Consider the following 25,548-nt stretch of genomic DNA (forward strand, 5'->3'; position numbering starts at 1 on the left):
CATGGTGTCTGTCTCGCCAGCCAGCCTGCTCCTGAGGAAGATTAATCAATTAATTTTTACACATTTAACTCTATATCTGCAGAGTTATATGGGTTTTTTTCAATATCTTAAACAACTAAATATTAAATGCCTTAAACTATTTTTATTGTAAGATAAAGAATTTATCTTTCTTGCAATACATTTCCCATGACAAAAATAATCTTACTGGCTTCCACTTTTCTGGAAAAAGTAATTTTATTTTTTATAAAATAGTAGAACTTATTTACATTGGTCAAATACTTGGTGTTGGAATGGAAATAGAAAAGTTAATTAAATACTATTTTTTTAATTTATATGCAAACTAAAACAAGACTCTCATTCTGCACATTATTACAATCTATTTTAAAACCTTATTCCAAATTTAAATAACTACAGCTTTCCAGAGAGTGACCTTTCTCTTTTTTGTGACTACTTTCAAGGTTTAAAAATTTGTTTTCATTCCACGCTGCAACAAAAACACTTTTGCAAAATGGAATTGTCAAAATAGCTGTATTCAGATTGAAAAGCTCAACTTTTCAGTGCGTTCTCTCCCTCTCTGGTCAGACTTGAACAAAGAGCACACGGGAATCGCAAAACCCTTTCCAGCAGACACGTAATTGAAACTATAAATCTCTATGAAATGTTTTGGCTTTTGAAACAGCATGTTTTGACTAAACAGATGAAAATGTTCTGACCAGCTTTAGAAACAACTGCAAAGGAAAAGCTCTTGGATACCAAGCTCCACTTACATGCATAGATGCAAAGAACAATTATCAGTAAGCACTTTAATACCAAGCCATTTTGAGTTGTTGGAGCCCAGACAATTCCAGTTTTCCTCCAGTGCTGTCCAAGACTCCAGGTCAGAAACCTTTCCAGAGGAGGAAAGTTAGAGGTAGCTCCCTCTGGAGCCAAACATGGTTACTAAGTACAAGCCCTCTTCCTAATCTGCCTAAGGCCTTGGCTACACTTGCAGATTCACAGTGCTGCCTCGGCAGCGCTGTGAAGCACGAGTGTAGTCGTGCCGCCAGTGCTGCGAGAGCTGTCTCGCAGCGCTGCAAGTACTCCACCTCTCCGAGGGGAATAGTTTGCAGCGTTGCGAGCGAGCGTGCAGCGCTGCAGGCGCTGATTACACTGGCGCTTTACAGCGCTGCGCTCGGAGAGGGGTGTTTTTTCACACCCCTGAGCGCAGCAAGTGCAGCACTGTGAATTGCCAGTGTAGCCAAGGCCTTAGTCTGAGTGCATTGCCTCGTTGTGCTCCCAGCCGGGCAGGGCAGAGAGAGAATGAATGAGACCCAAACTCTGATCCCCTCCAGGATCCTTTTCACCTATTTGAGTTTCATATGTAAGTTTGCACATGGTTAATAGTGTGAAATGCTGTTTTCCTCCATCATTCCCTGGTACATTGAACTTAATGATGTTTGTGTCATTTAGATTCTTCCAGTGGCTAGTGCATCTCAGCTTATTCTTGTGGACTTAGTGTGTGCACTTAACACTCTGAAGACTGACACTATATTACAGCTGGTAAAAGAAGTTGTCAAGAAACCATCCCAAATCAAAGGCGAAGAGGTAACTGCTAAAATAATATTCAGCTTTACTGTCTTCCTTCTTCCAATATGTCCCTGAAAAAAATCTCTGCTAACCTGAAAGAGGTTTTCAACCTTCATTATTCTTTTTTTGTTACTGGTAATTATTAGAATTTGTTTCCTCATCATATTCTGTACCTAATTAAAAGTGTACTCAATGTGTATACAGTTTCTGATTTTCATTTTACAAGAGTAGTCGTTGGTTGTTTTGTGTTACTTTGGCAGTACAAAGCTGAGGTAAAGCCAGTGTAACAGACTTCTTGTGCATTCTCCCAGCATAGAGGAATTTCCAGATTTCGTCAGGCGAGCATAGTGGTTGCAGCCCCCTTGCCCTCCGCAAAGGGGGCACAGGCAGGGACCCATTGTGTCTGTCTGATCACTAGCTGCTGTAACAGCCTGGGGTTGGGGGTTGTTATCTGCCCTGAGGCTGCTCTAGGGCCTTTCCTATGTAAAAAACACCTTGGCCCCACTCCATTCTGGGATACAGAAGGGCAAGTCACAAGGATCTGGCTCCATCTATTTTAAATTCACAGTTCAGATTATCAAAAATGAAATAACTCTAAGTATCTAACATATTTTTTTCCTTTTTATCCTATTGTATTTCTTGCATTTCACTCTGCTTGGATAATTGAAATTTTAAGTTTCCCTTCAAGATTATCAAACGTGTGCCAAGCACTTCGAGAAAGAGAAAAGAGCTAGAAAAGATCAATATAAGAACTAAGTATTTTGGTTAGTAGCTTCACTTTCTGGTTCTCGTGTACTACAGTGCTGCTCTGTGTAGGCTCCCAACACTGAATAAAATTTAACTTTTCATTGAAATCTTAACAAACATCAAAATATTTCTCTTCATATTGGGTTTGGTCCTCTTTAATTTGAGGCCTAAACTATGTCCCAGTACTCTTAAGCCATTGAAACATTGGAGCAAGCATTTGAAACAGAATTTACAAAACAGACACCAAAATTTTTCAGGTTTTTATGATGGACCAATATTTCCCTTCAAATTGAGTAACTTGCATAAAATAAACGCCTAGAAAGAGTAAATATGTGTGTCTTAAGGTACAGTTGTGTGTATGTGTCTGTAATTCAGCATAACAGAAATAGATATTTAATATTGGTACAATCATCCTGCCTATCAAACAAAAAACATGCTGTGACGAGTTGGATCACAGAAACCCCCTTGGGAGCTGCCATCCGATGTGCAAAGACTACCCCTACTCCTGTTTTCCCTGCCAGCTCAGGACTCCAGCACCCTGTCTTGCTGAGCCAGACACTCCCGTCTGGCTCCAGACACAGACCCAGGGTCTGAATCACTTGTCCCAAAGCTGCAAGTTTACCTGAAAACAGCTCACAGTAGTGTGCTTGTTTTTAGCACTCAGATGCCCAACTCTCAATGGGGTCTAAACCCACATAGATCCGTTTTACCCGGCATAAAGCTTATGCAGGGTAAACTCATAAATTGTTCGCCCTCTATAACACCGATAGAGAGATATGCACAGCTGTTTGCTCCCCCAGGTATTAATACATACTCTGAGTAAATTACTAAATAAAAAGTGATTTTATTAAATACAAACAGTAGGATTTAAGTGGTTCCAAGTAGTAACAGACAGAACAAAGTAAGTCACCAAGCAAAATAAAATTAAAATGCGCAAATCTATGTCTAATCAAACTAAATACAGATACTCTCACCCTCAGAGATGTTTCAGTAAGTTTTTTTTCAGACTGGACACCTTCCAGTCCTGGGCACAATTCTTTCCCCTGGTACAGCTCTTGTTGCAGCTCAGGTGATAGCTAGGGGATTCTTCATGATGGCTCCTCTCTCCCCTTGTTCTCTTCCACCACTTTATATATCTTTTGCATAAGGCAGGAACTCTTTGTCCCTCTGGGTTTCCACCCCCCCTCACTGGAAAAGCACCAGGTTAAAGATGGATTCCAGTTCAGGTGACATGATCACATGTCACCAAGACTTCATTACTCACTTGCCAGCACACACACATACAGAAAGACTCACAGGTAAATACAGCCATCTGCAGACAATGGGAGTCATCAAGATTCCAAACCATCCTTAATGGCCCACGCTTTACATAATTACAATAGGCCCTCAGCGTTATGTTTTATATTTCTAGTTTTAGATACAAGAGTGGTAGATTTCTACAAATAGGATGATCACACTCAGTAGATTATGAGCTTTGTAATGATACCTTACAAGAGACCTTTTGCATGAAGCATATCCCAGTTACGTTATGTTCACTTATTTTCATGTTTTTATAAAACCATATAGACTGCACAACGTCACACATGCTTTAAACAAAATCCAATCCTAGTGAGTGTTTTAAAACTCATTAAGTAGTAGTTTCATTAGTAAAACTTTTGAGGGCCTTCCTTTTTATTAAATAAGACTGTTAAAATTGTAAGTGGAACTTTTAGAGACCTTTGCCATCTGGTCTGGCTATCCAGGAAATGTAGCTTTCAGAGCTTTTTACAAAACTTCACTTCCCAGATTCATGACAGCAGTTTGGCATAACAATGATTTTCAGTTATCCTAGTTAGTGAGGTTGCTTCTGTGGTGATTCTGCTGTTTAACAAAGCTTGCTTTGAATTAAGCCAGCCTTGTTATCATGCAGAGAGGTTCATTTATAAGTGTTTCTAGAGCTTTGGAAGAATGTGTCTGGTGGAGAGAAAGGATGCATCTTGTTTTATTCCAGACTTCCTTAGCAAAAGCTCTGAACTACCTACTATATCTACAGACAAGGCACAGCCTATCAGTCTCAGACTGGGAGACAGATTGCTCTCAGGGGGGAAAAAGCAAGTCTCATATGGAACATTGAGTCCTCTAACAGCTTAAATTTCACTTTGTTGTAAAGCAAGAACGTAATTCCTTGTTTTATTTTCAGAAATCTTCTCTAGTGGATATCCCAGTGCTGAAATTCAGCTATGCTTTCATTCAAAGGTAACTAGGTTGTTACATAAAGTGATTTCCATTTAGCTACAAATGCTATTTCAGCAACTAACAGCTAGCATTATTACTTTAGCTTTACTTTGACCTTCATAGCTGCTTGGCACAGAAAACCTTAACCTCTACATTATCAGTGCTTAATGAAGCAGAACTGGACAACCACTACATTGTCAAACGACAGACATAAGATTACTGTGTGGCGTGGTGTTCTGTGATTGCACTGATGTATTGGTGTTTGTATCATCGTGACACAATGTCATCATGTACAAACACAACAGCATGCTGTAACCTTCTCAAACTCTTATCAGGACATTATGATGAAATTTTTGTATTACCTTTCTCCAGCTCTAACACTGTTCCCGGCTGCTGGAAAAGTGTATGAAAGTTGGATACTTCTCCTTAATCTCCCTTCCAGGCTTTCTTAGGGAGGGCTCCTTGTGTTTCCAATTTATACTCTGCATTCATCACGTTAGACAGCATGGGGGTGATCAAAACTCTTCTTAGCATAGATTGCGGTGTATGCATGGAACACCTTAGGATCTTAGTCTGCAAAGCCTTCTCCTCATTATATCATTCATGGAGACCCTCTTCTTTCACAGCACTGGCATATTCCATATGCTCCAAGCCTAGCTTTAGTTTGCAGGACAACCCAAGTCAATTCTGTGTACTGTTTTGACTTCGATACATCAACACACTAATAGAATGAAAGGATAATATAAGTGTCATCGTGCATTGACAGGATATCATGGTACTTAGACACAAATACTATGGATAGTAGTTCATTAGACTTGGGGAGAACTAGAAGACTAAAGTTGATGGGAAGCTCCTAGAGCCAGCACTATCTGTGCTTATGGCTGATGTATTGTTTGACATCAGACTTGCATGTTGTTTTTGGCAGACTTCCTGTCTCAGCCCTGCAGGAGAACTTTCAGTCATTGTTAGGAGTGCTGAAGGAATCTGTGCAATTGAACTTGGCTCCCCCTGGATATTTCCTGCTTCTGAGGTATAGCACAAAACAAGGTGGTTTGGTTTGATTTGATAGATTGAGTAAAACTGTCCATATTACTAACTTGGAATGAATTCTTTTTCCTACAGTACTCTGAATGACTTTGTGACCAGAACTCCTAACCTGGAAAATAAAAAGGATCAAAAAGACCTGCAGGTATTGTGTTACATACACTTTTAGTTCACAAATCTGGCACCGCACTCTTCATTCTAAACCAAGATTAGTCCAAACCAACTCCATGTCTGAACATCCGCATACTGCTACATCTACACTACAGGGGGGAGTCGATTTAAGATACGCAAATTCAGCTACGTGAATAGTGTAGCTGAATTCGACGTATCGCAGCCGACTTACCCCGCTGTGAGGACCGTGGCAAAATCAACCTCCACGGCTTCCTGTCGACGGCGCTTACTCCCACCTCCGCTGGTGGAGTAAGAGCGTCGATTAGGGGATCGATTGTCGCGTCCCAACGGGACGCAATAAATCAATCCCCGAGAGGTCGATTTCTACCCGCCGATTCAGGCGGGTAGTGTAGACCTAGCCTGAGAAAGTTTGGGCATGGTGCAAGCCAGTAAGTAAGTGTGAAAGAATGCATAAAATATAATCTTCCAGATAACAAATTATCTTGTATATTTTTGATAAAGTTCTAACATGGCTCAGGATGCTGATTGGCCAAAGCTGTATTCAGATTGCGTGTCTCTTGTGATGTCATCCTTTAGATTTAAATTCATAACACAAATATGATGTCACCACATCCCTTCATTTGTATTATCATTGAAATTTTCAAAACCAAGTAGGAGAATTAGGTGCACTATTCCCATTGAAGTCAATGGGAGCTGTATAGCTATGTCCCCTAGTTGGCTTTGGCAATCTCAACAACTGTTTATCCATTCACCTATTATGGAAACAAGATAAGGATTAGAGCCGGATTCTTTTCTCCTACTGTTTCTGCTTTTGCCAAGATAGCTGAAGCACCACAGACTTGTTACAATCATCTTTGGCTCTGAATTTGAGATGAAATGTTGAAAAGTGAACCTTCTGATAGCTGTGATTGTGGTGCTTGTGCTGCCCAGCAGATATGATAGAGTGATTTCTTCCAGTTTTGCTTCATAAACTGGCCAGCAAGATAATTGTCTAGTGAATGCCTAGCTTCTTACAGCATTATCAAGAAATGATCTGATTTTTCTGGCAGCCTTGGAAGGGAAACCTGAAGTTTCCGAACCAGAGTATCCATCCTGCAGTGAATAGCTCTGCTGCTCAAACATGAGGCTGGGAGTAGGGTTTGGCCCAACCCTAAAATGGGAAGACTGAAATATGGCCAGATGAATTCCCAAAAAATAAAACGACACTTTTAAATCATTCAGTTAAAAGTAACCAACATCCCCATCTAATTTAATACCACATGGAAGCCCTGTAGCTGAAGGGAAAGGAAAAAGCAGACAGGTTTTCAGACCATACAGTTCAGAGCCTAGAGAACAATAGAGGGTACTGATGCAATTTTTTTGGAAATCTGAAGAACAAATTCAGAACATACAAGTCTTTGAGAGATGACTGCTTATTAATGCAGTATAATGGATACTTTGCAATCTTCATTTGAACCGACTGGATGATTACTCCACTAGAACTGAAAAATATTTTGATCAGCTGAATTCTGTGGCCCTCCAAGGAGACAAAGTTTAAGAAACCTCAGGGGACAAAAACTTTCTTAAAACATAGTAACTTGTCAGGTAAAAGACTGGAAATCTGGAGAACCAGGTAAGAGTCCATACTCTGAACAATCAGGGAAATACGCAGTGAGTTGAAACCTGTGAATTTATCAATTATCGTAAGAATGAATCCCCTAATATGTTTCAAATTTGTGACCTAAAAAAGATGCCCGTCAAAGTATATGAGGGAAAACGTTGAGAGAGACATTTTGGGATTCAAACCTCCTGTTCACCATTGGGGTGTGTGGACCCTGATTATCTCGTTAACAACAATACTATTGTATTCCTATTGGATGCTCCAGTTGTGCACTCTTATCCTGATGGCCACAGAAGCAGTGGTAGATAAGATCCATAAAGAATAAACTCATCATCTAGCCTGGCTCAAGTTAGAAAAAAGAAACTTGTCAGAGGGAGTAATGGTAGCAATAGGATTCCCAATCAAATTGAAAATACAGCAGAGTCTGCAACAAGATCCATGCCTTCTGTGACCTAGATTCTACTAAACTGCTAATGTAAATCATTAAAATTTAAAACGCCCAGAAAGCAAATGAGGAAGTGGAAAGAATGAAGACATTCTAAACAGACTTGATCTTGTGTGTGCTCAGTGTGTGCCAACCTACACAGGAAGTGAAAAACTGAAATGGGTTGGTTGTCTCTCCCTTTTTTAATCTTTGACTCTGCTATTCTCTCTCCAGTGCTTAGCTTTTATGCCACAGTTGAAGAGAAGGTTTGTCAAAAGGGAAAAAGTCCCCCTTCCTGTTGTGATTATAAGGATAGTCATCAAGAGTAGATTAATTATAGTGTTAGGTATTTTTTGCTATCATAGATTAATTTTCTTTTATATTAATGTTTTAGCCCAGATATGTGTGTGCATGCATACACATGTACATAATGACCTTTCCATGGAAAGGTATGATTAAGACCTGTACGTGAATCTACTCTAACCCAAAGCTTTCCTTTCTTTTTCATTGTTCATGCCTACTACTAAATGAAATGAGTGACACTTTACTACCTGCAGAGTGCTGATAAATGTTTCTCTGCTCTGTTTGTTATTACTCACCTCCATATACTTACAGATATGGTACCAGGTACAAAACACTGTGCCAGTTTCCAAATAAAACAAAAGCATCCTTGGGCTGGCCAGATCCCAATAGCTTTCATCTGATATAGTGTTGCATTGATTACTTTTCAGGAGGTGACCCAAAAAATCTTGGAAGCAGTGGGGAATGTTGCTGGTTCCTCCCTGGAACAGACTAGCTGGCTGAGCAGAAACCTGGAGGTGAAAGCCCAGCCTCAGATCTCTTTAGTTGAATCCAGTGCTGAAGATGACTTGTATGGTAAGGTGGTTTCTTAAGGATCCAGTGTCACTTCTGACCTTCTTGTCACTTTTCTGTACCGTTTATTATAAAGTTTAGTGACAATCTGGCTTTGTGCTCATGTGAAAATGATTTTTATCATACCACAAATTACTAAAGAGAATGAACTGCTATTTAAAAAAAACTAATGTGCACCAAAAGAGCATGTTATCTTCTCATTTAAGTAAAAATTCAGATATGTTAAATGGCATTCAGTCAGTATCTGTACATTACATGCACTATACTGGAGGGAAATATTAAGGTATACATGTGTAATACATTCTATATACCATCCTTACAAATAAGGTCAAAAAGTACATAGAAACCACTTTTGTAATGGTAAAATATGTTGCCATTTATTGAACATAATCTGTAAATTTTCTGATTTGTAGGAGGGTGATTTTTTTTTTCTTGCATACTTAAATACTGAAATCCAATTTTTTTTGACTGATCTCGATTAAGAGGTAGCATTTTTCTAGTGTGCTCTAAGAACAAGTCTGAAAACCAGGAATACCCGAGTTCTAATTGCAGCTCTGCAAGTCACTCACTCTAAGGAGTCAAATAAATCATTTTACCTCTTTGCTTCCTTCCATTGGTGTAAAATGTCTTATACGTACCAACTTCATAGGGGTGAAGGTTGTGAGAATTGATTTGTTCATGCAGCACCTGGGGGAGAGTGAGAGAAGTAAAATACTATATAAATAGCAAGGCCAGCATTTTCAGACTTGGCTATTTAAGAGTCAGTATAAGCTTTGGGTGCTCGGCACCTTTTGAAAATTGAAATACTTTTTATTGTGGATTTATTTATCCTCCTCATACTCTGAACCAAGGGCATAAAGAGTCTCTCAGAGCGACCGCCTCTCTAGTTCCTTTCTCCTCTTCATGGTCTGGAACAGACCATGTTCTGTGTCAGTAGCCTTTCTAGTGCTCCCACTTGAACTTTGTAAATAGTGTGTAAACAGTTTTATCTTTAGCTAGTTAGCTGTTAGTTAATTTAGTTAGCTAGTTCAGGGGTACACTCCCCCCTTGTTCCTTATTGTTCAGGGCACCCAGTATGCCCCAGATTCCAGGCTTCAGGTCTTGTCTGCCTGTTCCTGGGTCTTCCTGGTTAGCAACTCCCACGAGAGCTGGTAAGTACTTACCTTGGGGAATCATATGTTCCTTCAAAATGTGACATCCACCATTCCTTTCTCCCTTCTACCAGGCAGTCGCTGGAGTTTAGGCTCCATAAGCATGTAATGAAGCTGTCATGGGGCCCCAATATGGTCCTGGGCTCTCCCACTCCCCATCTCACTGACTTGAGCCTCTGTGTAGCACCTCTCTGACACTGGTGCCCTCTAGATCGAAATCCTCCAGCAAGCGGTAGAGTTGTTGTTGTTGTTTATTTATTAATACAGTATACCACCACAACAGCAATTTAACCATAAATTCCTTTATAATTTGACCTCTGGATTTAATATTTATATAGCTGTTCCAAATGGGACCTGAATGCCTAAGCAATTATCACATCTATACAGTAACATGCAGTTATACCTATTGCTCAGATATTTACCTCAGGACTAGCCCCAGGATGCTCAAACCATGTTGGCTAGCTCCAACTGGACAGGCTCATGTTATGCTTTATAAGAAGCACACAGGTTCTTTTTCAGGGGAAAAGGCAACACACTGCGTTTACTGGAAATACAGTAATTAGCATATGCACACACACCCCCTCCCTCCCTCCTGTCAATGTTATAGTTACCAGTCCAAAGTCCGGATCAATCTAGTGGCCAGCTAGGTTGATCACGGGTAGGTAGGAACCAGGTTCTGTCGTTCACGACGCAATGCTCCGGGAAAGTCTTGGCAAGACGAAAACAAAGTTTCATGGAAGGCATCCTCTTTATATAGTGATTTTCCTTCATTGGGACCAATGAGTTTTGCACCATCATGCTGTAATCAATTGTCGTTTGAGTGCTTGTTTTCTTAAATGGTTCTTCTCATCCTTTATCTTGTTCTTTCATTAAGTCTCTCAGGGAGTTATCCCAGGCTGGTTCTGATCACAACTATATTGTCCCCATTGATAGATGCCTGTCTCGTTTTTAGAGTAGTCAATCTGTCCTCCTCTGACATTGCAACACGCCCCTATTGAAATCTTCTGGCGCCCATACATCTGTCCTTGGTTCCTCCCTAGACCATCTGTTCCAGTGATGTCCTTCACGCTTATCTTCTAACACACACATTCCTCATTCACACACAAAACAGGATTGATTTACACATAGCATTTGAATCAAAACATCAAATTGCAATGCAGGAGAAAACAATCATTACATTCTTTTACTTATTTTAAAATGCTAAACCTACAACAAAGTGGTGACCCTAAAGGTCTGTCACTGCCTTTAAAATCTGCTTCAGACACAGATTTTGGCTGATGTGTCTTTACTAATGGCCCATTAGGCCATTCCTTTCTGCTTTCAGAAAGGGTGGCTGTCAGGATATGGTCAAATCATACACCAATACATTTAATGCGTGCTACATTATTATTATTTATCCTTCATTCTAAAGTATACAAAATACAAACATAAAATCCTACTACACAGGCACTAGCAACAAACACTCTTAAGAGACCATTCTTTTATACTTGAATAAACTGAACCTACATGACTATAGCCACTACTTCTTGAATCCTTTTCTCTGCTAAAATTGCTTAGAACCATCCTTGCTAATTGGGGCCTTTTTCTTCAGATTTTCCTCTTATCTTCTCAGCTGCATTCCAGATCCAGTGTTTCCAATTAAGCCACATTCCAAGCCCAGTATTTCCAACCCAGCTGGCCATCTTTCAAAACCTTTCCACAACTGCTAAGCATCTGCTCTTTACGCAAACTTTACTTTAGCCAAGTGTGTGTGTAATAAAATCCCATACAAGTGCAAAGATTCAATTAAACAAAGGTATGAGGAGGGTAACGGTAAACAACCCCATAAAAACAGGGATAAATTGCCTCATAAGTCCTGCTTTTTTTTTTTTTTTTTTTTTTTTTTTTTGTCAAGTCTGCTTCTCCTCTCCCCTCAGTATTAAATGAAACTCTTCTCCCTGGTGTGGGTTCATCTGGAGCTCACAGGGACAAGAGGCCAGCATTGTTAGCACTGGTAGTTCCCAGTACTCTAAAACAGTTCTGCACCTTTCATAGACTGATCCTTGCACCACCCAGAGACAAAAGGGATTGTTCCTCCTCTATACTAGACGTGGGCAAACTACGGCCCGCAGGACCCTCCTGCCCAGCCCCTGAGCTCCTGGGCCGGGAGGCTAGCCCCCACCCCTTGCCCCGCTGGGCCCCCCTCCACCGCAGCCTCAGCGCACTGCGCTGCCGGCACAAATGCTCTGGGCAGCCGGGCAGCGCAGCTGCAGAACCTGGCCTGACCAAGTGCTCTGTGCTGCATGGTGGCGACGGCGTGGCTGGCTCCAGCTGGGTGGCGCGGCTGTAGCGCTGCTAGCCACCGGCGCTCCAGGCAGCGCGGTAAGCGGGGGCAGGGGAGTTCGGGGAGTGGCAGGGGCCGAGGGTGTGGATAGGGGTTGGGGCGGTCAGAGTACAGGGAACAGGGAGGTTGAATGGGTGCAGGGGTCCTGCAGGGCAGTCAGGGAGAAGGAGGGTTGGATGGGGCAGGGGTCCCGGGGGGGCAGTCAGGAATGAGAGGAGGGATTGGATGGGGTGGGGGTCCTGGGGGCAGTCAGAGGACAGGGAGTGAGGGGGGTGGATGGGGCAGGGGTTCCCCGGGGGGGGCCATCAGGGAATATGTGTGGGGGGTTGGATGGGGCAGGAGTCCCGGGGGCGGGGGGAGAAGAGGGCCGTCAGACGGTGAGAAGCAGGGGAGAGAGGGGATAGGGGGAGGGGGCCAGGCCACACTTGGCTGTTTGGGGAGGCACAGTCTCCCCTAACCGGCCCTCCATACAATTTCCGAAACCCGATGCGGCCTCAGGACAAAAAGTTTGCCCGCCCCTGCTCTATACTGATGGTACTGCACTGTAAGAAAACTGCCATGCTCAAACTAGAGGATGTGTCCAGACCATTGGTTCTCAAACTTATTTGATCGTGCCCCCCTTCTTTGTGTTTGTAGTAGTTTATGCCTCTCCTTCCACCACACAAGTACATATACCGATTTAAAAACCAAAACATGCAACTCTCACTAAATATTAAAACAGTAAGGCATTGGTTCAAACAAAGCCAATGATCCATTGTAATAAGAGCAAAAGCAAAACTTCAGTTGTGGTCGACGTCTACAATTAAATGTGCATGCTGCATTGGTTAATGCACAGATGGCAACGACTTTGTATGATGCTATGCAAACTTAACAGAAATCAGTCAAAAGGTATAGCGCCATCTAGAGTCAAATGCACAGCGACGTCTGAGGACCTGATATGTTTGGGGGAATCAAACTTTTTTGCTAGTTTGCTAGTTATTCATTGCTGTGGTAAATGTGCAGTATTTTTTTTCCCTAAAGCTTCTCTTACCCACCCCAGGCCCCAGAATACATTCCATGCCCTCTGGTCTCGACCCTAGACTTTTATCAGCTCTCCTCCAGCTAGGCCTTAGCGTGCCCTTCGCAAGGATCTGGTGATTTACACCAATCCCAAATTCCCAATCCTCAGACCCAGTACTGTCAAGGGACATCCCTACCCAGTCAGCACATCACTTGCCAGTTCCAAGTACCAGCTGCAGTGTGGAGACTCTGACACCATTGGTGTGCTACTCACCAGTGCTTGTCTCTGGCAGACGGTACTGTACGCTCCACCAATAGTTAAATGACTTCTACTCCTTGGATGAACAGGAGGCAGCACTGACTGTTCCCCTGGCGGTCCTAATAGGAGACAACAGCCCAGACAGGGCTTCCAGAGCCTCCCAGATGGCTCCAGTAGTGCAGTTAGCAGGAATGTGTTTTTTAGGGGCCGATGGTACCTACCATAGGCCCGCCTCCATATCCTTACAGGGGTGCTGGTACAATTTTTATAGGGGGGGGTGCTAAGAGCCACTGAACCAAACTGTAAATCCTGTATATGATGGAAACCACTTCAAGCCAAGGGGTGCAGCAGCACCTCCAGTACCCCTAATTCCAGCACCTATGTATCCTTATGATACATACCCAATGGCCATACTGGGCTCCTGGTATTCATACTTTTGGGCCCCAGACTAGTAAGGTCTTGGGCATTGCATTAAAAGAACTTCACTTCCCGGAGAGGAACCTCAGTCCCCAGGGGTGCCTTGTAGAAGTCTGCTGGCAGCACTATTTTCTTCCTCTCCAAATGAGGTAGTGGCACTACCCTCTCTCACCATCAGACAATTATAGGGAATAGAAGGACCTCTTTAGAAGGGTTGCAAAAACTCTTCAGTCCCCCTAGAAGAGGATCAGGATCCTACCCATAAACTCCTGGATATTCTCTAGACTGGGTCCCTATTAATGAAGCCATATCAGAGCCTGCTAAGGCTAAGAGGGCTGAGAAGAAGCACTTTGGAGGGAACAAAGGGGCAGAATATTTGTTTTCACACCCTAATCTGAACTCTGTACTGGTCCAGGCTGTCACGGAGCGAAATAGGCTGCACCAGCCTAGGTCTACCTCTTAAGACAGACACCAAGACACTAGATTTCTTTGTTAGAAAGAACTTTTCATCAGCCAGCCTCCTATTTGTCATAGCAAATTACCAGGAATTAATGTCCAAATATATTAATTACAAATATACTGTCAGAATTTGCTAATAGGATACTACAGGAACATAGGCCCCAATTCAAGGCCATCCTGGACGAAGGGAAACTGGTTGCCAGATTGTCCATCCAAGCATCACTCGATGGAGAGGACGTGGCTTCCCGCTCCATGACAACCTTGGTAGTTATGAGCCAGGCTTCTTGGTTGCAATCCTTGGTGTTCCCCATAGTGATTCCGGTAACAACCTGCTTAGCAAGAAAATAGACAAGTCACTTTGCTCTCATGCAGCCCTTCGCTCCTGGCACCAAACAGGAAATATTCTAAGCCCCATCTTCATGGGGTACCACCCAGCCCCTCAGTCTTTCTGTCATCAGAGGGCCTATGAGCCCCCTCAGAAGTGCCAGAGGGTACAGCAAAGCAGACATGCCACACTACCGTCGCCCCCTCTTCAGGCTAACCTGCATACCAAGAAGCCATTTTGATGGGATGCTTGAGTGCCACCAGCCAGTCTCCGCATAGCCAGTTCATCCCACCCATTTCAGTGTCTGCCTGGCCCATTTCCTCCTGATGTGTGAGCATATCACATTGGACAAATGGATCTTGGCCATCAGCTCGACTGGCTACATGATAGAATTCCTTTCTGCCCCGTCTCCAAAAACCCTCTCCCTGTCTCTCTTCAGGGACCCCTCTCATGAGAGCATTCTCATACAGGGGGTGAACTCCGTAATCCAGTTAAGAGTAATAGATCCCATACCCTCTTACATAGGGGGAAGGGCTTTCATTCCACATATTTTCTCATCCCACTCCCAACCCCACCCATCCTGGACCTTAGACAGTTAAATGTCATCATATGATGTTCAAGATTCAGTTCACCTTGGTCTTCATAATCCCTTCCCTGAACAAAGGCAAGTGGTTTGCAGCTCCCTGTTTTGAAGGATGCCTGTTTTCATATAGACATTCACCCTGCACTTTATGGTGGGCCTCTAGAGCATTTCCAATACAAAGTGCTACTCTGCAACACCGAGAGTTTTCACAAAGGTACTGTCATGGTGGCAATGTACCTGCACCAACAAGATACCCCAGTAGGTTCCTACCTAGAGCATTGGCTGCTCACGGGATGGTCGTATCAGGAAGTGCAGGCTGCAGTCACCACTTTCACTCCTTGGGACTTCAAGCAAAATCCAGAAAAGTCCATTTTAACCCCCACACATGCCATATAATTATCGGAGCGAATCTGAATTCATCTCCATTGCCAAGAGGTATGAAGGAAGAAGCAGTCTTCCCAAAGGCTCTATAAATGGATTTCAGGCTGCATCCCTCCTTCAAACTGTCACGGCTCACTCACCTGGAGCTCAGGTTGCCTCAGTGGCTTCCTTTCTGGGAATTCCCCTCCCGGTGATCTGTGCAGCAGCAGATTAGGCATTCACTGCTTCTTCTTTTTTCCCCTTTTACTAGGCATTATGCCCTGGTTCAAGCTTCTTTCAAGGAAATTTCTTTTGGTTCAGTGATCTCACGATCTGTGGTGCAGAACATTTCTTGCATCCTCTGCCTTGATGAGCATTGCTTTGGAGTCACCCACTGTGAATACCCATAGGGACCAGCACTTGAAGAAAGGAGCGTTACTTGCTTAGTCACTGAAGTTCTTTGAGACATGTGGTCCCTATGGGTGGTCCACGATCTGCCCTTCTTTCCTTCTGCTTGGACCTTCACCTGATTCGCAGTAGAGTAGGAAATGGAGAGGAAGTTGCAGGTCAGTACATGTTGCCTTTTATACCCTTGGTTCAGAGGGTATAAATCCATTTAAATCAGCTGTGAAAAGTATGCCCCTTTTTGACTAAGGAACTTTGCTGAATGAGTGTTTTCTAGTCCATTTTTCATTTTTCCTAAGGTCTTTGCCAAATGTAAAGCATTCACAGATAGAGGCTGCAGAATTTTCAAATCTATACTTGTACAGTGCGCATGTGTAATGGTAGTAAATGTGACCGACAGTGCATTGGTTTCATAGATGCCTATCTCCAATAATTGATCATTTACTCTTCTTTTTCAAATCCTGTAACTCACAAGCTTCTATCCTCAGATCTTTATCTGCAGACATGCTAGCTCTGTTAACACCTATTTATTGGAAACTGGCATATGTTTATGGCTTTAAGAAAGTTTAAAATGATACAATGTATGTTAGGATATAGATATTCAGGCCTGTCTGCAAAGGCCTATACTTTAAGAATTTAGGTGTATTCTTATCACTTAGCTAGTTATAGAGGTATAAAAGAGAGAATCAAAATCACTGTCTTCCAGTGTAAGGGCCTTCTCTCACTGTGACAGTCTGAGGCCCTGTTCTTCGGCTAAGGCCTTCGGCTAAGTAGCAGAGGCAGCTATAAACGGGGAAGTGTATGGTCACATCCTTACATTCCAAACTAGTCACATTGAAATAAGGTGCTGTTGTGCTGTTAGGAATATCAGGACAGGATTGTATTCCTATCACCTCCAGAGAAAGGGAAGAGCCTAGAAGTTGTAAAAGGAAACTTAGTTTGATAGCATCCTGTCTGGCAAGAACTCACTTATCAATAGCTGGGATGTGAAATCCTCATTTCTTTGTTGTTCTATCACTGTAGTCCCCATTTCCCTATTGTTTGTCTGTATAATCTCTGGTTCTGTGATTGTTTCTGTCAGCTGTATAATTAATTTTGTTGGATGTAAACCAATTAAGGTGGTGGGATATAATTGGTTAGAGAATTATGTTACAGTATGTTAGGATTGGCTAGTTAAATTTCAGTAAAATGATTGGTTAAGGTATAGCTGAGCAAAACTCAAGTTTTACTATATACACCTCTACCCCATTATAACGCGACCCGATATAACACGAATTGAGAAATAACGCGGTAAAGCAGCGCTCCAGGGGGGGCGGGGCTGTGCACTCCGGTGGATCAAAGCAAGTTCGATATAACGCGGTTTCACCTATAACGCGGTAAGATTTTTTGGCTCTTGAGGACGGCGTTGTATCGGGGTAGAGGTGTGGTCTGCAGTCAGTCAGGCAGTAGGAGGGGGAATGGGAACAGGGAATGGGGCTGGGGGAATTGGATCATGTTTTGCTAAGGTGGGGGGAATGGGAACAGGGACACAGGCAAGGCTCTGTGGTGTCAGAACCGGGAAGGGGGATGCTGAGAAAGGAAACTGGAATCCTGCTCGCTGGAAGTTCACCCCAATAAACATTAAATTGTTTGCACCTTCGGACTTGGGGTATTGTTGCTCTCTGTTCAATGCGAGAAAAAACGGGGAAGTGAGCAGGTGAAGGAATAAGCCCTCTAATAATGTATAATCCCTGTAAGATCAAGAGTGGGCATGCATATGGGGAGAACTAGATAAATTCATGGAGGTTAAGTCCATTAATGGCTATTAGCCAGGATGGGTAAGGAATGGTGTCCCTAGCCTCTGTTTGTCAGAGGGTGGAGATGGATGGCAGGAGAGAGATCACTTGATGATTACCTGTTAGGTTCACTCCCTCTGGGGAACCTGGCATTGGCCACTGTCGGTAGACAGGATACTGGGCTGGATGGACCTTTGGTCTGACCCAGTATGGCCATTTTTATGTTCTTATGGAAGCTGGCAGGGGTTCCCAGCAATCATAGAATCATAGAATATCAGGGTTGGAAGGGACCTCAGGAGGTCATCTAGTCCAACCCCCTGCTCAAAGCAGCACCAATCCCCAGCCAGATTTTTACCCCAGTTCCCTAAATGGCCCCCTTAAGGATTGAAGTCACAACCCTGTGTCACGGAGTATTGGGGGACTCAGGGCCCTGCACCCCCGGCTTCCTGCGATTCACCATGACTCTCAGCCAGCCAGTAAAGCAGAAGGTTTATTTGGATGACAGGAATACAGTCCAAGACAGGTCTTGCAGGCACAGACAACAAGGCCCCCCCCTCAGTTAGGTCCAGCTTGGGGTCCCAGGGCATGCCAGCCCACCCCCCTTTGGGGGGTCAGAGCCATCTGTGCCTCCCAGCCATCTCTCCAGCCCTCTGCTTTCAGCCACCCCTCCCACAGCCTTTTTCCAGTTTCCCGGGCCCCGGAGTCACCTGACCTCCAACCCCCTCCTGGGTTCTCATGTTACAAGCTCAGGTATGTTCCCTCGGGCCGACTCCCATCCTCCGATGCAGACCATCCTAGTCACACTCCCCTGTCAGCATTCCCACACCCCAGCAAGAACAGTCCCAGTTCGTCACACCCTGGGTTTAGTAGACCAATGCTCAAGCCACTGAGCTATCCCTCCCCCAATATCTCACTGCAACTCAGTCTGCAAGGCATCACCCAGATGGGAACCAAACTACTCCTGAAACTTATCGGTTTTCCACAGTAAGTTCTGCTTCAAAATGCAAATTAAACATTTTGTCTTTTTCAGATGCTTCACTAGTACCCTCTTCAATGGTGTCTGCCTCTGCTCCCTCGATATACAGTGTTCAAGCTCTTTCTCTTCTTGCAGAAGTAAGATATAAAGTTCCTACACATCTCCTTAAGTAGGAGAAAATTGTAAGAGGGATTCAATTTGTATCACTGATCAACAAGACCTCAAATCAAGCTCAATTTATTAATCAAAGACTATACATCTAAGATTAATCAGGACTATACAGAACACAAGCAAAGATTGATACTTTACCCTTCCTGGGGACAGCTTTGCAGATTTGGTCCCATTTTGTTGCAATTCGGTGGGGGTTTTATACCCTAGCTGTTTGTGTACTTATACAGTTTATGGTTTCCTATGTAACACTTTCTAATCAATTATTTCACTTTGCCCTTTGCAGTTGGTTACATACATACATTATCCAATCATAACCACAAATTTGACCGTAAGGTAACATTTCCTGTACACAAGCAAGGTGATTCATGTCCCCTATATGTTCTGTTCTATACTCAATACAGAGCTCACTTATGAGTAATTTTCCATTATTTTTCATTATAACGTATGCAAAGTTTAATGCTTAGTACTGAATTCATTTCCTCCAGTTATGTTTGTTTACCCACTTATTCTTTTCTCATGGTCTTGGTTACAGTTTCATAACCTATTATTCGAGCACTGAAACCAAGCATATTTGCTAGCACATATGCAGTTAAAAGTGCCTTCTGTAGCTGTAATAATAGATACATTTCCAATGCTTTTAGAGCACACCTTACATATGTTTAATACGCTCAAAGTTAGGTTTACCTTTTAGTTCCCTTAACCGAAATGGGAAGGATGCTGGGAGTCCTGGGCCTATATGACAACTGTCCCTTAGCATTACTTCATAAAGCTTTATGGGAGTCAGGCATATGAGCTAACAAGATGCTTGCCATTCTTCTCTATATAGTGGTTAACAATTGATACAGCTAAACTAAGGTGTTGGGTTTATTCTGGTGTTTTGATAGTGAAGATGAGACCGTTTTCCTTTTTGACTTTTTCTGAAGTTTAACAGTCCTCCCTCTCCAAAAGTGCCTATTGCAGGTTAATATGATAGGACATTCCAGGATACAATCCAGACCAGAGAGGAGCTGTCACCCCTTCCCCGCAAACTTGGGTGCCTCACAATGCTTTTGCTGCTGTAACTCCCATCTGGGCTGCTCACAAACAGCCTTGCAGTATACAGACAACACCCTGAGTGTCTGTGTCTAGCCGCAGCCTGTCAGCCACACATCAGTCACACTCTGGCTTCCACAAGCCTTGGTTACCACTTGCAAGGTGACCCCACCACACTCCCAGTCCTGGATTTTCCGCAAAAAAATTGTGTTCTGTACTATCTGGCCCTCTTCTGGACAGTCCAGATATATTAGGTCCATTGCCCCTTGAAGGGAATTAATATACAATAGTCTGCTACTTAAATGGAGTTACCCACACAATCAACAACCCTGAATTAGTTTTAATTAAAGAATAAAATAAGTTTATTTACCTACAAAGAGAGAGTTTTTAAGTGAGTACAAGTATAAAGCACTAAAGTCAGAAATAGTTAAACAGAAATAAAGATAAAACACTTCCTAGTGTTAAAACTTAGCAGACTAGACTTGGTTCAAGATAAAATTCTTACAACATGCTCCCAGTAACATTGCTGATCAAATTCTCAGTTGAAGATCCGGCCCCAAAGTCCAAAGGCTGTTTCTTTTGTCATCTTAGGTGAAAAAAAGAGAGATGGATAGTGACAGAACTTGGGCTGTTTTAGCCCCCTCACTTTTGTAGTCCAGTCACCCTTTTTAAATGCATTTTCCTGAGAGTTATTCCCAGAGAACGTTCCTTCGGGCTGTGTGGACAAAGACCAGCAGTCTGGTGGTGAAAGAGTTGTGCTGTTGTTTGATAAGATGCAAATCTGTTTGTTCCTGCCCCCTTCCTTGCCTATGAGTGGCCACTTGATAGGTAATTGCCCATGAGCTTTGGTTACACCTGTCTAGAGGTGTCGGCTTGTCCTGTGTCTTTGAGAAACAGATTTGTCCACTCCCCAGACTTGTCTGGTAAACACACTTCAGTCATGATTTCAGCTTACATTCATAACGTTATATATAATGTTAGTACATTCATTTCACCGTGATGTTACTGAACATCTAGTTATTAGTTTTCAAATGATACCTCAAAGTTATTATAATGGTGTGTAGAGTGTGAATACAGGGATGCATTTGATCACGTGGGATTTTGGTTTTCTGAAGGTTCTTGCTTCTCTCCTGGACATGGTTTACCGTAGTGATGAAAAAGAGAAAGCCGTGCCATTAATTTCACGTCTGATGTATTACGTATTTCCTTATCTACGCAATCACAGGTAATAGCCCTTGCTGTACATACTTATATTTTTTTTAAATCATGCTAAATCTTCAAGGCATGTTGTAGGGCTCAACTTTATTCCCCATGCATTTCCAAGATGGGGGCATAAGAGAAACTATAATGGGTGGGGACTTGTTTGGGGTGAAAGGGGATTTGTTGTGGGTTGCCTTAAATTAAGGATGTATCTTTAACATATGTGAAGGGTATCTGCAGTATATGAATAAGATGTGTGCCCTTTTTTGCATTTTTAGGACCCTGAATAAATAAAGGTAACTTTTTTGACATAAAGTATAACACAATTTAATCATGATTATCACAAAACACAGGCGATCAGGTAAACTTTCATAACAATTTTTGCAAGGGTACGGTTGGTAGTCTTAGTGGATCTATGCCCTTGCCCATGCAGGAATCCCTCCTGTAGTTGAGTTGTTGGCCATCAGCCAATAACAGGATGGCACGCACCTTCTGTTTTGTTTAGGTGTGCACTTTCCTACTGATTGGATGTTTTCTAACTGCTAATAATAGCAAACCCTTTCTCTGAGTGGAATCTGCAGGAATGGCCTAAGTGCCCTGCATAACTGTCACAGTGACTCTATTGTGACCAGGGTGGTAGTGGGATCCTAATACTATTGTTCGAGTCTGTAAACTCAGTCCTTCAATTTAGAATAAGGACTAGAAACTTCAGTAATCTTAAATTTTGCAGAAGATGGCAGGGTCATCTGAAAGGAGCTGATATAGCATTTTGCCCTGTAATGGTTCATTCTGATTCATCTGTATAGTTGAAGAGACATTAATTTCCTCAGTGCTAGAGGAAAAAAATCTCTTCTATATCTAGCAAACAGAATTTGGAGTAAATTATTACACTCAGGACTAGGCTTGGAGTTCTGGGGAAAAGGCACTCATTTGGTGGCGTCTGTCCTAAATATTAATATTTGAGGTTTATTTGCAGTGCCTACAATGCCCCTAGCTTCCGTGCTGGTGCTCGGTTGCTCAGCTCCCTAAGTGGATATGCCTACACTAAACGAGCCTGGAAAAAAGAAGTTCTGGAGTTATTTGTGGACCCAGCTTTCTTCCAAATGGACACTTCATGCATTCAGTAAGAAATGAAAGTGTGGTAATCTGTAATTCTGTTGGAAATTTCCAAAGATATTAAGGGGAAGCCTACTATTACTGAAAAGAAGCCTTATCTTGAACTTCCCTACAGAATATATTAACATTGAAATAAGTGCCAAATACTAGTCCTAGCAAATTGTTTTATAAAAGGATTAGGTTTTCAGCAGTGTGTAGAGGCAGGATAACTTCTCTTCACATCATGTAAATGCATGTTCTCCACATTAACTTTCGGATCCTCACATAATCAGGTTCAAGAGCATAAAATAACCATGTCTGGCATTTCAAACACAAATCAAAAATGAAATGGTAAAATGTGCTGCTTTTGTATGAAATGTTATCCCAGGGTCTCTTTTGTATGATGGTGACAAGTTGTGTTTTATCTTTAATTCTTTATATATTTTATTCAGTTGGAGGTCCATTATAGATCATCTTCTAACACATGAGAAAACTATGTTTAAAGATTTTATGAGTAAGTATTCTTTGCTGATAATTTATTACTACAGTAATTTGGAATTCATATTCTGGTGAGCTCTCAAACATATATTTTGTCTTAACATATTACCTCCTTAATTTAATGTAACTTCAGTGCATTTTCACAGCTCATAATGTTACCAACCTTGATTAGCTATAGTTAAATAATTTACTCACGGAAATCCTTCTCTGTTAACATGCTCAAAAAGGTAGAGAATAGTAGCAGTGTTCAGGAAGACATTCTAAATGTTCTCTTTTCAGAAATGGTGATAAATTAATAATAAACTTGGATTTCTGCGAACAGACTTCATCAGAATTATTGCCACTTGTACATATCACTTAGTGATGCTCATCTTGCTGAGGAGTTTAAACCCTTACTGTAGCATCTCGTGCATATAGCTCAGATACGAGATTCCTGCTATCATATTTTTGCATGAGTCTGTCTGTAGGATAGCAAAGTGCTCCATGCAGGGGGGAGCACTATCATAAGAGCAGTATGTTAGTAGGCTTCGACATTCTTTTGACCCCTCACACTCTAAAACCTCATTCTCCAGGCTTGACCAAAGTATGGGAAGATGGAGACTCCCCTCAAAAGGCAGTCTCCAACTCTCAAGGCCTGAGGGAGGACAAGAGAAGACCCCTAAAACACACCTGAGAATTGAGGGGAGGATACTTTGGTCTCTGTCCTCCATATACCCCTTAAGCCATTTTAAAATGTTTTTTAAAAAACGTAAGATATTTTGGACCCATCGTTTTTAAATCTGTGGCTAGTACTTCAGTGTCCCAGAGCTCATTCTGAGAAATCCAAAATCATACATAGGGGAGACCAGAGAGATGGGCACACAGAGGTGGAGGTGGGAGTTGGAATTGCGGGGCAACCTCCTTGCGGCTGAAGTGCTTCTCGTACAACTGGAATTCCCCATCCATACATGCAAACCTAGACTGTGCCAATGGTTCCCCCCTTTCAATGGGTTTAACAGCCTAAGAAATAACTAGGGCTGTCAATTAATCGCAGTTAACACCTGCAATTAATTGACAGCAAAATTAATGCATTTTTAATGTGTTAATTGCATGCCTGTGGGCAGGGCAGGAAGCCTCAACAGCCAGGAGGGGAGGAGGCTGAAGCAGCCTCAGTCCACAGCTTCCCAGGCAGTGGGGGGGCTGGAGGGTGTTGGTGCCCCAAGAGTGGCTGAAGCTCTGCAACCCCGCCCTGTACCCCGAGAGGGGCTGAAACCCCACATCCTCATGGGGGCTGAAGCTCAGAGCCCCTAGTGTTGACCCTATATTTGAAAACATAGAAAACCCCTAAAATATTTCAATAAATGGTATTCTAATATTGTTTAACAGTGCGATTAAAACTGTGATTAATCACAATTAATTTTTTTAATCTCTCAATTAATCATGATTCATTTTTTAAATTGCTTGATAGCGCTAGAAATAACTTGTGTTTTGAGGTAAAGATGTATCTCTTAAATTGTGTACATATTCATTATGGTCTTCTTTGTAGGTATGCAGAGCAGTTCTTTAAAAATGTTTCCAAGTTTTGAGCAAAAAGCAATGTTGTTAAAGCGTCAGGCTTTTGCTGTCTTTAGTGGAGAAATAGATCAATATCACCTTTACCTTCCATTAATACAAGGTAAGAGAGTATTTTTAAAATGTGCCTTGTTTACATAGATACAGTCATCTTATAGTTTATATATTTTTGTTGTATTACCTATTTCCCTACCACCTCTGAATTTTTGCTAGGTTCGGGGGGGGGGAGGGGGAATCCTTTAAAATCTCTGATCTCTAACACAATTAGTTTTTTTGACAAGAAAAAACCCAAACAAAGGTTAATCTAGCTCCAAATTATTGTCATATTTTGAGATAATTTTTGGAAAAATTGACCATTTCTTTGATGGAGTGAAAAGAACGGCCAGTCAAAACTGGATGACATAATCAAAGCAAACTACATTTTTTCCCTGCATTTCTAATTTACCAAAACTAGCTTTATGTACATGAAAAATTATAACTTTTTTGAAAATGTGTTTCAGAACGACTGACAGATAACCTCCGTGTTGGACAGACTTCTATAGTTGCTGCCCAGATGTTTCTCTTTTTCAGAGTTCTGTTGCTAAGAATTTCTCCTCAGCATCTAACCTCACTGTGGCCAATCATGGTGACTGAATTGGTAAGCAATAATGCCTTAACAAATACCAGTGTTATTACATTTGCTTTCCATACCCGCCTTTCCCTTTCTTCCAAACACACTCCATCTTTGCAACTGGTTTATGATTTTACATCTTAGTTTTTAATTAGATAATTTGGGGGGACTGTTGTGGTTTGAAACTATATTTTACTTTCCATTATAGTTCTTTTAACAACAAAATTTAACTCTTGTGATAGGTCGACAGTGTTTATAAGTGACAAAGTTAAAATAAAACTTGTCCTGCACTTCCTAATCTCATATGAAGCAGTCTTTTCCATGATTGAGTTGTGTATACCCTTTAACAGTTTACAACTTTCGAAAAGAAAAATGTGCCTTTTTGGTTTGTGGTTTTTTTTTTTTGTTTTTTGTTAAGATTCAGACATTTATACAGCTGGAAGAAGACTTAGCTGAGGAAGATGAACAATCAAAGTAAGAAATGTTTATCTCACATAAAACAGAAACAAATTAACAAAACATGTCAGAGAAGTTGTGGTTGCTTTCTGACTGGAATTTCAGAAAATCACAATAGCATTTGCAGCTTGCAAGCAATGTTGCATATTGAAGTCTGGCATTGCCATACAGTAAATGTTGTCATTAGGCAGCTGATTTGGCAATTGTGTTTTAGAAATGGGCTACTTACAGGAAAAATGGGTGAAGACTATAGTTTTTGACTATTTTACCATGTAGGTTTTTTTTATAAATGTCTGAAGATAA

General features: G+C 42.0%; 1 protein-coding gene across 2 annotated transcripts in view; it reads left to right on the top strand.

Annotated features, from left to right (window-relative positions):
* DOP1B (DOP1 leucine zipper like protein B) overlaps nucleotides 1-25,548 on the top strand; it is a 91,705-nt gene that overhangs the window by 60,681 nt on the left and 5,476 nt on the right. For both annotated transcript variants that reach the window (XM_054048850.1, XM_054048858.1), the window contains exons 23-34: nucleotides 1,450-1,584; nucleotides 4,493-4,548; nucleotides 5,453-5,557; nucleotides 5,650-5,716; nucleotides 8,459-8,603; nucleotides 18,687-18,769; nucleotides 20,951-21,060; nucleotides 22,012-22,158; nucleotides 22,583-22,644; nucleotides 24,154-24,282; nucleotides 24,680-24,816; nucleotides 25,208-25,263. In XM_054048850.1, the coding sequence (XP_053904825.1) occupies nucleotides 1,450-1,584; nucleotides 4,493-4,548; nucleotides 5,453-5,557; nucleotides 5,650-5,716; nucleotides 8,459-8,603; nucleotides 18,687-18,769; nucleotides 20,951-21,060; nucleotides 22,012-22,158; nucleotides 22,583-22,644; nucleotides 24,154-24,282; nucleotides 24,680-24,816; nucleotides 25,208-25,263 (1,232 nt within the window). The remainder of the gene's footprint in view (nucleotides 1-1,449; nucleotides 1,585-4,492; nucleotides 4,549-5,452; nucleotides 5,558-5,649; nucleotides 5,717-8,458; nucleotides 8,604-18,686; nucleotides 18,770-20,950; nucleotides 21,061-22,011; nucleotides 22,159-22,582; nucleotides 22,645-24,153; nucleotides 24,283-24,679; nucleotides 24,817-25,207; nucleotides 25,264-25,548) is intronic.

This window comes from Malaclemys terrapin, chromosome 1 (assembly GCF_027887155.1).
Source record: "Malaclemys terrapin pileata isolate rMalTer1 chromosome 1, rMalTer1.hap1, whole genome shotgun sequence".
In the NCBI taxonomy this organism is placed as follows: Eukaryota; Metazoa; Chordata; order Testudines; family Emydidae; genus Malaclemys; species Malaclemys terrapin.